The following is a 15,660-nucleotide window of genomic DNA, read 5'->3' as shown; positions in this document are numbered from 1 at the left end:
CTAATACACAGGTTTGACCTCTGCTCAAAAACCTTCAAGTGGTTCTCTACAGGACAAAATACAAACTCCTTAAACTGGCCTTTAATACCCTCCACAATCTGGCCTTAGCCTACCCTTCCCATCTTATTTTATCCTACTCCTTTTTCACAAACTCTACATTAAACTCATCTCATTCTGCAGTCTCCTGACTGAGCATTTGCGGAGGTTGTTCCCCCTGCCTTCTCATCCACATTCAGAGATCCTTCTCTTCCTTTTAGGTTTAACACAGGTGCTAGCTCCCCTAAGAAGCCTTTCCTGATCATTCCAAGTTAAAGGCATCAATCTCTCAAATTTTCTAAAAAAAAAAAAAAAGTTTTAGTGATATCCTTTTTTATACTCGAGCATTTTACTAAGCACTTTCTACAGTAGTAAGAGCCAGATACTATGAGGCTGTATGAAGAAAGACAAAAACAGTCCCTGCCCTCAATAAGCTGACATTCTAATGAGTGAGACAACATGTAAATAGCTACGTACATGCCAAATAATTGCAAGAGAAGATGGAAGGTAGGCTCAGGAGGAAGGCACTAAAAGCTAGGGGGACTGAAACATCCTCCTACAGAAGACATAACTGCAGAATCACACTATGTGTTCAAGGAAGCCAGGGAAGACGGAGGAGGCAGTGATGAGTGAATGCATTCCGGGCATGAGGGAGATGAGACCATCTGAAACAGGCCCTGTAGAGTAGGACAAGGAATTAATTGGGAAGGAGTAGAAGGATTGCCTTGCTGTAGTGAAATCCCAGTTGAGATTGGATAAGGTAAATTTGTAGTGAACCCAATTAGCATGGTCCAGTAATCTCCCCTACCTCTGTCCAACAGCGAGGAAGCAGATGGTGGGAGTAATCTAGGGTTTACATCACTGCCACTTCCCAATGGCTACCATCCCTCGATAAAGGCCTCTATAGTAAGTACAATTAGGCAAAACAAATAAACACATTAGCCATGTCTGAAAATGTATGCCCCATTCTGTACCTCTTGCTACCATCTTTCTGCTGAATGGCAACTCTTCAAATTCTTTTGCAACACGTGGCCTGTATCTCTCCTTTACCCCAATCATATTCTACCTTGGAACATCATTTGTATAAACACCATATTACTCTTTTAGTTTATAAACTCTCTGGTGTCAGAGACTGCATCATTTTTTCTTCTTCTCTATATTACCTGGGTCTAAAAGAGCCTTACATCTAGTAGGCACTTAATAATGTTTGTTGAATTGTTGAATTTAGTAACAGAAATAAGATGAGTTTACAAGTAAATATAATACAAAGTAGAGTGTGTATACACAAGGGAAAATCTAAACAAAATACCATGACAATTCACAGAAGGGAAAGAACACTTCCAGCTGTGGGGATATTAAGAAACATTATTCTGTGCATAATTGGCAGAATGGAAACCAGAACCCAATCCAGAGCATGCTGCCTCTCAGGTATGCCTCACTATAAGTATACCTGCTTTACAGAATTCCAGATGTAAAGAATTGATAAATTAAGGAAGAGGTTCATTTTACTAAACCTGAAGGCATTCTGTTCAGTTGTTTCAGACATGTCCGACTTTTCAGGACTACATTTGGGGTCTTCTTGGCAAAGACACTGGAGTGGTTGCTACTTCATTCTCCAGCTCATTTTACTGATGAGGAAACTAAGGCAGAGTTAGGTGACTTGCCCAGGGTCACCCGGCCATTAAGTGTCTGAGGCCTGATTTGAACTCAAGAAGATGAGTCATCCTGACTCCAGGCCTGGCACTCTATCCACTGAGCCACCTAGCTGCCTGTAAATCTGAAGGCATACATTTAAAGAATTTGCAAGATATAATACTTCCAACAGTATCTACAATTGAATCAGGTTATTTCAAATGAATTCCACTTCTCTTTTTTCATATAAAGCTAACAATGAACCACTTCCCTATCTGCTTGCTGGAGCCAGTTCTCCACTATCAGAAGGTACTAAGTACTTCTTGGGTCAGAGAGGAGAGAGAGGAAGAGATCTCCTCTCCTGTGGTAACCCAGTATTACAAAACTAACTAGAATCTCATAGCCTCATCCTGCCCTTATCTTCAGGACAAGGTCATGGCTCTTCTCTGTTCCTTGGCTTCATTTTTCAGGGAAAAGCTACATTTCCTACCTTGTCTCTAGGGAAGGAAGAAGACTGAGACTAGACAAAATCTTAAAGTAGGTGAGGTTTGTTTTGGACACCCTTCCACATCTTTCCACTACCTTTCTGTCTTTTTCATCTCCTTCTCTGGTACCCTGCGCCCTTGTGCTCCCCTCTACTTATTCAAATTCCCATACTGCCCTCTTCCACCCAGGCCTATTATCCTCGTAAGAGTTCTTCACCTGAAACATAGAACTCTCTGTCCTTCTCCCACTCAAACAAAACTCCCTTGCTTTGATGATGTTGCTTAGATGTGTCCAGCTCTTCATGACCCCACATGGGGTTTTCTTAGCAAGGATACTGGAGTGCTTTGCCATTTCCTTCTCCAGCTCATCTTACAGATAAGGAAACTGAGGTAAACAGGGTTAAGTGACTTCCCAAGGGTCACATAGCTAGTAAGAGTCCGAGGCTCTCCTTGAACTCAGGAAAAGGAGTCTTCCTGACCCCAGGCCTGGCACTCCATCAGCTTTGCCACCTAGCTTCCCTTAGTATAGCAACAACTCTCTTAGAAAGATATTCAGATCATTAAACAAATTCACACAAAGGTGGGAATCAAATCTCCAAAGGATATATAAACTTTCCAAAAGACATCTGCATTTTTAAAAGTAGTTTATTAAACACCAACTAATCCCTAAATGGTGGGCTTTCATATTGAGTAGCTAATTGGTAAACTCCGAGTGGCCAGATGATATTTTAAAGCAAGGAGGACTATTAGCTGGCAGCTAAAAAACGGAATGGAATATAGTTCTGGGTTACTCAAATTCCAGTGGACATTTTTAAGTAACTCCAACATCACCTTGTCTAATTTTAACAAATAGGTAATCTTCAGGGAGGTCTCAGAGCAGCTTCCTTACCTTTCTCCACCCTACTTCCCACTAACCTGCAACCCCTCATTGTGGACCTCCCCCTCCCCCCCACCCCCAACACCAGGCATCCATAATCTCAGCTGTTCCTGTTCCTCTGCTCTCTGGGGCTTGGTTGTAAATCACTGGATCACTGCAGCCCAGGGTTCTTAAATTCACTCTAGGTAGAACCTAGGTATGAGGGTTCTTTTTGGGAACCAAGCAAAAAGAAAAAAGCTGTTGCCCCAAGTCAGTAATAAAATTTAGTTCCATTAGGCTCTGCTTTCATAGTATAGAGTTGTCCATCTAAGGTCAGCTACATGCTCACAACTTTTAAAATTATAATGTGTTTTATAATCCAAATTCACTCCTCTGCTTAGAAAACAACCACCACCCTCCAATGGCTCATGACTGCCTAATGGATAATCTGTACCAGATGACCTAGATGAACTAGTATACTAGACATTTCCCAAACCCCTCATTTCCTCTGAGTCCTTTATTCAGGCCATTTCCTCTTTCCTGAGTAATTTCTACACACTGCTTTCTAGATGCACCATTTGGAATCCTACCTCTCCTTCAAGGCCCAGTTCAAATAGTTCCACCACCACCACCAACTCTTACCTAATTCCACAAAGGCTTTATTACTATGCTGTGCTGATTTAAGTGGGTGAATTTGTATTCAGAAAAATGCTACCACAGTGGCATAAATTCCAATTTAATCTGAATTTCTGGAAGTTGTTCTTATTCAGTCATTTTTCATTTGTATCTGACTCTGTGTGACCCCATTTTTCTCAGCAAAGATACTGGAATGGTTTGCCACTTCCTTTTCATGATCATTTTACAGATGAGGAACTGAGGCTAACAGAGTTATGGAATTTGCCCATGGTCACAAAGCTAGTAAGTATCTGAGGCCAGACTTGAACTAAGGAAGATGAGTCTTCCTGACTCTAGGCTCAGCACTCTATCCGCTGTACCACCCTCTTAGTAAACAAAGCTCTCTTGTGGTTGCCTGGAATAAATTTGAATACAGAAGAGATCTTTAACTGATTATATAGCTCCAACCTCTGGTTTTTTGACCTTTTTCACTACATCACTTCTTTGCTCAAAATCCTTCAAAGTCTCCTCAGTGCTTACAAGATAAAGCCGACCTCAAGGAGTAAGAACACAGAATTTAAAATCCTCTACAATCTGGCCTCATTTTTTCCTTTACAATACTCCCTTATGCAAACCCAGTACATTTTATCCAAACTGGTCTACTCACTTTGCTAATACCATCCCCCCTTTTCAGAATATTGTTCTTTTTCCTCCCATCTAATTCCTACCATCCTTCAAGCCACACCTAAAGTTTCACCCCAATATAGTGATTTCTCCAACCTCTACACTTACTTCCTATATAAATCCCAACCAATTGCCAAGTATTGTTGATTTTTTCATTTATTTTCTTTTTTTTTTGTAAACAGAATTTTATTTTTTCCAATTGCATTTAACGATAGTTTCTAACATTCATTTTTATGAGATTTTGAGTTCCAAATTTTTCTCCCTCCCCCCTCCCCAAGTGATAGAGGTTATACATGTGCATTCATGTTAAACATAATTTCACATTAGTTATGTTGTGAAAGAAGAAAAAAAAGGGAAAACCACTAAAAAAAAAACCCCAAAACAAAAAAAAAGTCTAAGAGATTAGTAAAAGTTAGGGAAAGTTAAATTTCCACAGAATAATTAATGAAGTGTCAGCCTGAACAAAGGGAATAAAAATTAACCAGGATAGATGTGCCCAACCAATCCGAATAAAGCACATGTTTTTGCAAAAACCACAAATTCAGGATATTAGGAAAACTAGCCTAAATCAGCCAGATAACAGTCAGGGTTGAAGAGAGAACTGGGTCAAACTGCTATTACTCATGCTTAATTGGCTAAATGAATATTACCTTACACATGCGTAGGAGTTTTCTGCCATTTTTGAACATGCATGTTGGGGTGGGGTGGGGGGGGACATGACAAGGAGCAGCATGTAAGGGTTGTATAGGGAAGACTGTAACCCAGGAGTGGAACGGATCAATCCGTTCTCTGAAGGGAGGTACTGAGCTGATGCTGCATTAATCTGCATCTGTCTAACACTATAAAGCTGATCTCATTTTTGTAAGCAGTACTCCCTCTTCCTAAAGAAAGGCAGAGTCCGCTCCTGGCCAGGAATGTAAGCCCAACTCCTTTGGATTCCTTAATAATAACAAATTGCCCTTAATACTTAAACCTCTGTGCCAAGCATGTTTCTAACAGTGTTTTACTTCTTTGTAATCTCTCTTTCTACTGGTTCATTCCCTACTACCTACAAACATGTACATGTCTCTCCCATCCTGAAAAAAAAAAAACCCTCACTTGATCCTTCTATCCCTGCTAACTATGGTCTTATATCTTGCCTACCCTTTGGAACATAGTAAACTCTTCATAAAGGCAATCCACGTTAGGTGCCTCCCCTTTCTCTCCACCCCCTCCCTCCTTAACCTCTTATAATCCAGTTTCCAACCCTTTCGTTCCATGGAAACCATTCTCTCCAAAGTTACTAATGATACTTTAGTTGTCAAATCCAATGGCCTTTTCTCAATTCTCATCTTGACCTCTCTGCAGCCTTTGACACTGCTGATTACTCTCTCCTCCCTGATACTCTCTGCTCTCTAGGTTTTTGGGACACCACTCTCTCTTGATTCTCTGCTACCTATCTGATCACTCCTTTTGTGTCTTGTTTGCTGGATCCTTTTCCAGTGGCCCTTTAACCACAGATGTCCCTCAGGGTTCTGTTCTGGGCCCTCTTTTCTTCTCCCTCTATATTATTTTACTTGATTTCATTAGCTCCCATATATTTAATGAGCATCTCTAGGCGGATGACTGTCAAATCTACCTATCCTGCCCCTAACTCTCTGCTGATCTCCAAACTTGCATGTCCAACTGCCTTTCAGACATCTTGAACTGGATGTCCTGTAGATATCTTAAACTCATTATGTCTAAACCAGAACTCATCATCTTTCCCCTAAACCTCTCTTCTCTCCTACACTCCCTATTACTACAGAGGGCAACACCATCTTTTTGTCTCTCAGGCTCACTACCTAGGAGTCATATTGGACTCTTCACTATCTCTCAGCCCCTTCTGCCCCATAACCAATCTGCTCCCAAGGCCTGTGGTTTCACCTTTGCAAAATCTCTCAAATATGCTTTCTTCTCTTCTCTGATACTACCATCACTCTAGTGCAGGCCCTCATCACTTCACACCTGGACTACTGCAGTGGCCTGATGGTGGGTCTGCCTACCTCAAGTCTCTTCCCACTCTTATCCATTCTCCATTTATCCACTAAAAGATTTCCTAAATGAAAGTCCACTCATCTCAATCCCTCCCCACCCCACCCCCAACTCCATATACTCTAGTGGCTCCCTATTATCTCTGAGATTAAATATAAAATGCACGGTTTGGCGTTCAAAGCCCTTCATAACCCAGCTCCTTCCTACCTTTCCAGTCTTCTTACACCATAAGGTGTACTCCACATACTCTTCAATCCAGTGACACTGTCCTCCCACCTGTTCCATGAAGAAGATGCTGCATCTCTCTGCTCTGAGCATTTTCTCTGGCTGTCCCCTGTGCCTGGAATGTTCTCCCCCTCTCCATTTCAATTACTGACCTCCCTGGATTCCCTCAAATACCAACTAAAATCCCACCTTCTACAGGAAGCCTTCCCCACCTCTTGTTAATTCCAGTGCCTTTCCTCTGTTAATTATTTCCTATTTATTCTTAATAATAGCTTGCTTTGCATTTATTTGTTTGCATATTGTTTCCCCTACTAGACTGTAAGCTCCTTGAGGGCAAGGACTGTCTTTTGCCTCTTTTTGAATCCCCAGCACTTAGCACCATGCCTGGCACATAGTAGGCACTTTATGTTCATTGACTGATTGATTCTAACATTACAACTCTCAAATTCATCCTCTTCTGACTCCCCCCCACAACACCCCCTCCCCCAGTCCAGGCCCTTATCACCCATCATCTAGATTATTATGACAGTTTCCTAATTGGATTTCTTGAACTCCAGTGTCTGCTCTCTCCAATCCATCCTTCACACAGTCAAATAAAATCAATACTCCTCAAAACAAGTGTGCCCATATCATTCTCCTGCTCAAGATGCTTGGCTCCCTATTATCTCGAGGGTAAGATACAGACTTCTTGGTTTGGTAGTTAAAGCCCTCCCACATTCTAACTCCAACCTATTTTTCCAGGCTGATTCTACCTATTCCCTCTCACTCACTCTAGATTTCAGCCACTGTAGCCTGCTCACTGCTCTCCATCTCTGTTCTTTGTATAGACTATTGCCCAGAAGGCTCTCTGTCATCCCTCTGACTTAGTGCCACTAGTTTCCTTCATGGTTCAGCTCAAGTTCCACCTCCCACAAAAGCCTTTGTCGATCCCCCTAGTGTTTCTGATACACCACCTCCTGACCTGAAAACTACTCTGCATGTTATACACATACACGCGTGTATCTATGTGCATGTACACATACAGATACACACATATATAACACGTGCACACATAAATTACTCTATATACATGTGTATGTGTACACAGATAAATAAATCTATGTATATACAATATATATGTATGTATAATTTATTTATCTGTGTACACACTATCTCCCCTTCCCTCCCATCCCCTCCATAATGCAACTTTGAAGGCAAAGATGATTTCACTTTTGCCTCCATAACCTTAGCACTTAGCAAGATCTTTGGCATACAGTAGGGTAAATAAACTTGTTGAATTAAATTGCATCATCTGCCAGTGTTTTATCTTCCCAAACAGGCTATAAACTCCTTCAGGGCAAGAACAGTGTCTTAGAGGTCTTTGTTATTTCCTACAGTGATTTGCAAATAGTGGGCACTGAAACATGTGATTGACTAATGAGGACTTGCATACCTAATTGTAAATGTACACTACAGAGAGATATTTAACACCTAAAAGAACAAGGGGAAAATAATCAGCTAATTGCTACATTGTTGTAAATGGCATAATTATCATCCATCCAAGAAAGATCTGAAAACTGTTACCAAGTGAAATATGTATTGTTTTTCCTTTTCTTGGTAGAAAGACTTTGGTGGATGGGAGAAAGTGCCCCAAGTAGACAATTGGGTAGGATAAAGCAGGAAGTAAGTAGTGGGCTTTCCTAGAGGTCTTTTTTCCTATTAAACTCATCAAGATGGAGATAGAAGAAATGACACTGGTGATCAGAAAATCTGGTATTTACGCAAGGTGGATTTTACTGCATGATTTTGCAAGTTTACATGTGACTATCTGACATGTAGATTTAAATGCAAGTTACCTTTTCCCTCCCACAAGACACAGGTTTGACTTCTGGTTGTGAAAATCATAAACGTTCATAATGCAATCTACTTCTTCATGTATACTGTGTAGCAAAATTTCAGATTAAATAGTGTTAGAGACTGAAAATTATTTCCAAATATTATGTGATACAAATCTGAAAAATTATAAAAACAAAAATACAAAGAATTCTGAATTCAGTATGGCATTATTACACTATGAAAATGTTTACAATTTGGTTTCATTATTGGGAAGGAATCAATACAATTTTATACATTTCAGTCATTTCAGAAATGAAGAGTAAATATAAATACTTTGTTTCAAAATTTATGAATTAGGATCCTACATCACAAACCATTAAGATGTTAACTATAACATTATACATAGACCTTCAGGAATCTACTACTTTAAAAAGGCATCAATTAAAGCATAAATCTGTTCATTTTGAAAATGCCTTAAAAGGTTTTTTTAAGACACATTGCAGAGCTGTACTAAATACACCAAAAACTCTTGCAATATTTTGCAAGAATAAAACGGTAAAATGTTGGTTGAAAGAAATTACCGGCAATTATTAAAAACTAGAGTACTTAAAATGAAATTTTTGCCTCCAATCATTTTATTCTTACAATTAGATTCACCAATATGTAATAGACATACATTATACGTCATCATTTTTCCAGTTACATTATAGGTTTATTGCTTAGTGTAATCATTTAAAAGTTAAAACTTATTTCCACTACAAAGCTTAATTGCTTTCAGTAAGAAAGAATACTAGTTTAGTTTAATAAATGTCATTTTCCTGAAAGTTCCCAAAACCACTCTTGTGAAAATAATTAAAACTGTGCTCCTATGTTATCTAAATTTGATGGGTATCAGATTTTTACCCTGTCAACCTTATTTAAATCCATCTAGATGAGAAACTGATTTATACTAGGAAAGTGAGTCTAAGCTCTGAAGATACCATTGATGACAATTTAGAGAATACATTGCTTTCTAATCTAAAAAATACATACTAGTTAAATTTCATGATATGCTGCTGTTACTTCACTTTGTATTTCACTGGATATTCTCTGATGGTTCCCACTACCTGAGAGTATGTCACTTGAGTAATTCATAACATGTCAGTAATGTTTTACTCTGAACTATACATCATATCCTGTTCAACAATTAGTGTCTTCCTGACCTGATTTTGAGTAATTCTATTAAACTTTTATAAATGGAAAGAGATGCAACTCATAAATCCCTGCTGATGAAAGTGAACCACTTGCTATAATTGAAACATTTTGGTATTAATGCTTCTTGGTATAAGTCTTTAAATGCTATCAAAAATATTCTAATGAAGCTTGACATGCTCTGCAAAAAATTCTGCAGGTGTCTTCTAGGTTTCAGATATTTATTTTGAAAGAACTTCCCTGTGAGTCTGGAGTATAGATGAAGTATACATGAAGTACAGATGGAGTATACATGAAGGTGAAAGTTGACCATTGGAATGAAGTCAGAGGTAAGCTAGTCTAACCTTCACAACTCATCAAATGAGGAACCTGATGCACACAGAAGAAACTTGCCAAAATCGCCCAGCAAAGTAATGGCGGAGCCAGGACTAGAACTCAGGTCTGCTGATTCCTAGTCCCATGTGTTTTCTACTAAACAAAAAATACTGCTCATGTCCTCATACAATGAGCTGACTGTTCTAAAAACAGCTTGTCCAAGTCTTTATGGCATTCTAAATATTAATGTCAAAATCCCCAATTTTGGGCTGTTTTATTTCTCCCCGCTAGTTAGCAAAACCAATCTCTAACTCATTCTGTGCGAAAGCCACACAAAGGAAACTTCATTTCTAGGCTAAAACAAGTTTCACTATCTCCCTACTACCACGCTCCAATGGAGAAAGTGGCAGGGCTCAGGAGGAAGAGAAGACTATGGGACAAGGCACAGAGCTAGGAACTGTGACATGATAGGACCCATCCTCTCCTGCTAAACTACCTCCTTCATCATTCCACCACAACCACTGCTACCTCCTCAGTCCCCATGAACAGAATGTTCCTAAATTGACCCAATGCCAGATTTTCCTACTCTTCTAATGTAAAACTCAAAAAGCGTGAAACAGTTCTAATTTCCTGTTGAGTTTGTTCAACGAGGATTCTTCTTATTAGCCATAACATAAAAAGACTAGTTACAGTTATCCCTTCTACATCGTGTGGGTTAAAGGTGCCCTGGCCCTCCTCGTACTCGGGTGATCTTAAAATCCTTGTAAAAATTTTTGTCCCTCCCTTCACTTCATACTATAGAAGAAGTCTGAATTATTATGGTACTGAAAGATAAAATGTGTTGATATTATGTGTTGATATTATACAAGACCATACTTTTTTTTTTGCATTTCTAAGTTTCTAAACTTTTTCTGCATCATCTGTGGCTTCCACAAAACTCCTTCCTCCCCAAAAAAATTCCCATTGAATTTCTTATGCCAACCTGTGATATTTTGAAACCTCAATAGAGAAAGCTGCAATGTGGGAGGGATAACTATATATACACACACATATATATCTTATTTGATGAAATCATTTAACTCCTTGATTAGACTTGTATAAACTGATGCATGAAGCAAGCAGAATCAGAACAATTTACAAGACCAATATTATAAACAATTGTGAAGACTTGTATACACTGATGAAGAATGAGATGAGCAGAATCAGAACACTTCATATGCAACTAACTGTAAAAAACAAATAACTCTGAAAGTTGTAAGAACTCTGATCTACACAGCGACCATCCACCTCCTGACAGAGAATTGACAGATTCAGAGTGCAAGATTATATATAAGGCCAATGAGGGAATTTGTTGAGCTTGGTTATACTTCTCTGTTACGGTGAATGTTCCCACCCACCCACCCAAAGGGGTAGGGAGTGAGAGGGAAAGAAAATAAATTTGTAAGTTGAAAAAAATAAATTTAAAAAATAGCTCCTTGATTAAGTTTCTCTTGTCTTTCTTCTTGACACAGTCATAAGAAGTAATTCTCAGCAGTAAGCAATTCAATAAGTAATATCTTTGACTCCAGAGAGTCAAATGAAGGTTTCTCCACTAAAGTTTTATTGGGCTGCCTTATCATGGCACTGCAGTAACCCTGAGTTCTTAAAGACTATACCAGTCAAGAACAAACTGTGGCAGGCAGGTCCTATACCAAGCTGGCCAGGCTTGAAGTACAGGCTCAGTCACTGACTATATAAGTGCAAAGACCAACCTAGCAATAGACAAGGAGGCTCATCACTAGGAAGTTTGATAGACAATCCAATGATAACTTTCTGGACCATAGCAACTCACAGAACTTTAGAGGGAGCTTCCATTTACACCGGTAAAAGGGGTATGTGAGCATGTGAAAATACAGACCTTTTCACCATTAAGGTAGTATTTGTAATGACATGCAACAAAGAAACTGCATGGTACAGCTAGAAGAGTGCTAGGTTTGGAGTTAACTACAAACTCCAACATGTGGAGTCAGGGTTTGGCTTGAGTCTGAACCTAGGCTGTGTCACATTGGACCTGTGTGTTTTCGGGCAACTCATTTATCCTCTGTGACCTCAGTTTCCCCATGATAGTACTGGACTAGTGATCTCTAGGTTTCCTTCCAGCTTTAAATCTATGATACTATTAAATGACACGGAATGAACCTGTGATTTCACTGGTAGAGGGACCTTCCAGAACTGGAAACTCCCCTTATCAGTGTAGGTCAGCACCTTCCTTCTAAACAACTTATTATAGTCTTACAGCAGGCTTGCACAAACTGCAAAAAATGTAAAGGTTTCCTCAGGCTGCTCAGGTCTGTCTTAGAGAGTTGCCTAGAGCATTAAGAGATCAAGTGACCTGTCCAGGGTCACAGAGGCAGTATGTCAGTGATGGGACCTAAATCCAAGTCTTGCTGGCTTCAAGGACAGCTCTCTATCCCTTATATCACACTGCCTCTATTGTTGTTAAATATCTATATTGTGCCGGAAACACAGACAAGTACAAAAATAAAAGAGAGACAGACTGCCACGGAGGAAAGGGCTGCAGGAGAAGAACCGAGTTCTAGTCTTGGCTTGGGACATGCTAGCCATATAAGATGGGGCAAAAATAAAATAAATAACACGGGAAACCTTCCTAAGCCTTGATTTTCTCTTCTGTAAAACAGTAATAATACTGACACGATCTACCTTTACAGGGTTTTATGTTCTAAAATTCAGGTGAGCACTTAAGTGCGCATTTGTACGGGAATCACTAACCATAAAGGGACATATTAATGGATATTATTATTATTAGTAGTAGTAGTAGTAGAGAGTTACTCTTATTCTGGTTGCCATCTTCAAAGAACTTACAATTTTGGAGGTGACTAGAAAATCAAATTATGAGGGAGAATTTTCAATAACTGTTGTAATCAAATTACAAATTCATCAAATAGATGAAAATGGGCCTAAAAACAGGAGGTCTGACATACAATCCAAATGGCTGGTTCCCACGAAGATACTTAACATTGACTGTGTCAGACCTCCACTTCAAGCACCACAAATTCCCTGGGCAGGGCCTTGAACAAAACTTGACCCCCAACCCAAGTCAGAGCTACAGAGCTGCAGATCCAGAAAGGGCCTCACTTCCAGAGGTAATGCATTCTTAAAAAGGCCCAGGAAAAAAAAGAGAACCCCTTCCAGGAGGTTGAGCTAACAAACCCAGATCCCTGTGCAAACCCTACACATATTTCTAGTTTATCTTACCCCCTTCCCATGTATTTTTACTTCAAGCACTTCTGATGTCATAGGCACCTAGGCAGTGTTGATAATGCACAGGACTTGGTGTCAAGAACAGCTGAGTTCAAATTCAACCTCAGACCCTGAGCAAGTCATGTAACCTTTCTGTGCCTCAGTTTCCTCACCAGTAAAAGGGGAGTGCTAATAACAGCACCTACGTCAAAAGTTGTGGGGATCAAGAGAGAGAACATATGTAAAGCACTTTGCAAACTTTAAAGCCCCAGCAGCAGCAGCAGTAGTAGTAATTAATGTGTGTACTCTCCCTACCCATGCATATGCCAGCCAGTCTATATCTTGGCAGACAGTCTTCTTGAGAGGCCATGGCAGAAAAATCCAGTTTGCTGCCAACTTCCTGGTGATGTGTCTACGGTTTAATCTGTCCTTCACATGGAATACATAAAATCCATGCACCCTTCCCAGCTTGGTAGGACTTCATAGAGTGTGTACTCCACTGGTTCTTCTTTTGAGAACTCAAGATTTTTTTCAAACCATGATGAATCATTGGTGGGGAACTTGAGTGAAAGTAATTCTGATCTAACAGAAGTATGTTACCTCTCTTACCAACCCTCTGGGACTCAACTTCCCCATCTGTAAAATGAGACAGTTAAGACCAGACTCCAAGTCTAACCGGTCTGAGGAACTGATAACTGGGGTTGTTGGCGATAAAAGGAATTGCCTGATGTGCTTCATTCTCCTCCTCTCTCCTTAATCTTCTCCAAACCCTCAATTGGGGGAAGGGGGCCGCATGTAATATTTTGGAAAGTTTAGGACAAATTCAATTCAGTAAATATTTTTTTAAGCCTTTACTATGTTCCAGGCCCTGTGTGAAGCACTGGGGATAGAAAGACAAGCACAAACAGGGTTCCTGCCCACAGCTCATGTTGGAGCCATTAATCTTCCGAAACTTGTCTACAATTCCTTCCCAGACAGCCTGACCTGGCAGGTCTCAAATGCACACAAATAAGCACAACACACGGAATAAGCGAGGTCCAGAAAGAACGTTCCTGGACATTTTTAGGAGACGGGGATCTTTTTCAGCGGAGATGGCTGGAAAGGCTTCGCGGAATGGCCTTCTAGGCAAGGCCCTGAAGGAACAGGATTCCCGCCGCCATCAAGTCAACCAGCCGGGATTAAGGGCCACTTTCAGCCCAGAGGGCTGAGGAAAGCTTCGAGGCGTGGCTCCCTCCAGCAAAGTCCAGAGGAACAGAATTTCCAAAATCAGTCGCTCCACCCAGTCTGATCAATCAGCACCTATCATGTGAAGGCGCGAACAGGACGTGGCTAGGTGACTTAGAGCTGAGTTCAAATTCGACCTCAGACACTTATTCGCTGTGCGACCGTGGGCAAGTCACTTAACCTTGTTTGCCTCAATTTCCTCATTTGTAAAATGATCTGGAAAAGGAAATGGCAAACCACTGCGGTATCTTCGTCAAGAAAACCCCCAGCGTGGTCAGCATGTCGGACGGGGCTGGACAACGCGCCAGACAGTTTGCAAAGCGCTGGAGATTCAAAGAAAGGCAAAAAACCAGTCCCTGCTCTCGAGGAGCTCACAATCTAAGGGGGAGGGAGGGGGGAGGAGAGAACGGAAGGGAGAGAACGCGCAAAGAGCCCTGTACAAGCAGAATACACTGGAGGCGGTCTCGGACGGAAGGCACTAACAGCGAAGGAGGACGGCGTGTCTTTTCCTTTCCCTAGCCGGCTCCCGGATGCGCGGCGGGGTGTGCACTGCAAGGACGGGCACGCATACCCTCCTGGCCCGGGGAGGGCTGGAGACGGGCGCCTGGAAGAAGCAGCGCGCGGCGGAGCGGCCCCAGGTGCGCGTCGGGAGCGCGGGGCGGCACGGCGGGGCGCCGGGGCGGGGCGCGCGCGCGGGCGGGCTCACCTGGCCGTGTAGAGCAGCGGGTGCCGCGTCCCGACCAGCTTGCGCACCTGCATGGCTATGTTGCTGAGCTCGTCGCTCAGGAGGCAGCGCAGGCTCATGAACGAGGTCGGGTAGCCCACAATCTTCTCCGCTTCGGACACCACCTGGTTCCAGTGGCTCGGGGATCCCGAGAAGAGGCTCCGCCGGGGCGCGGGGGGCGACCGCGGGAGCGTCCGCCACAGGGCGCCCGGGGCTACGGGGCAGCTGGGCCGGCGCAGCAGCTCCCGCAGGCTCATGGCTCCGGCGCTAGCAGGACGGGGGGGCGGGGAGGGGTCAAAGGCTCAGGCTGAGGGACGGGCCCGGGAGAGCACAGGTCAGCCGTGGGTCGGGTCAGCACCTCCGCCTTGGCGCGGGTGCCTGAGCCGCAGGGGCAGCTGCCGGTGCCCTGGGCGCTGCCATCTTGGGCGCCGCAATCCGGCCTGTCGTAAAGGGGGCGGGGCGGGCCGTGACCAGGCCCCGCCCCTCTGTCCTCAGGATGCTGCGGGCTAGCGGGTACCCCTCGCTATTCGGAAATGCCTTCCCGGGACCAGCTTCAGGCTGTCCGGGCAGGGAGGGCCTTTTGTTTCTGAATTAAACTTAATTTT

At 42.1% G+C, this 15,660-nt stretch overlaps 1 protein-coding gene across 1 annotated transcript in view; it reads right to left on the bottom strand.

The window, feature by feature from the left end:
* PDSS2 (decaprenyl diphosphate synthase subunit 2) overlaps positions 1-15,451 on the bottom strand; it is a 287,396-nt gene extending 271,945 nt beyond the window's left edge. The window contains exon 1 of the mRNA XM_036767627.1: positions 15,038-15,451. Within this exon, the coding sequence (XP_036623522.1) occupies positions 15,038-15,312 (275 nt within the window). The 5' untranslated portion in view covers positions 15,313-15,451. The remainder of the gene's footprint in view (positions 1-15,037) is intronic.
* Positions 15,452-15,660: the final 209 nt, after the last annotated feature.

Source organism: Trichosurus vulpecula, chromosome 7 (genome assembly GCF_011100635.1).
Source record: "Trichosurus vulpecula isolate mTriVul1 chromosome 7, mTriVul1.pri, whole genome shotgun sequence".
In the NCBI taxonomy this organism is placed as follows: domain Eukaryota; kingdom Metazoa; phylum Chordata; class Mammalia; order Diprotodontia; family Phalangeridae; genus Trichosurus; species Trichosurus vulpecula.
This window is presented reverse-complemented; position numbering and strand designations above follow the sequence as displayed.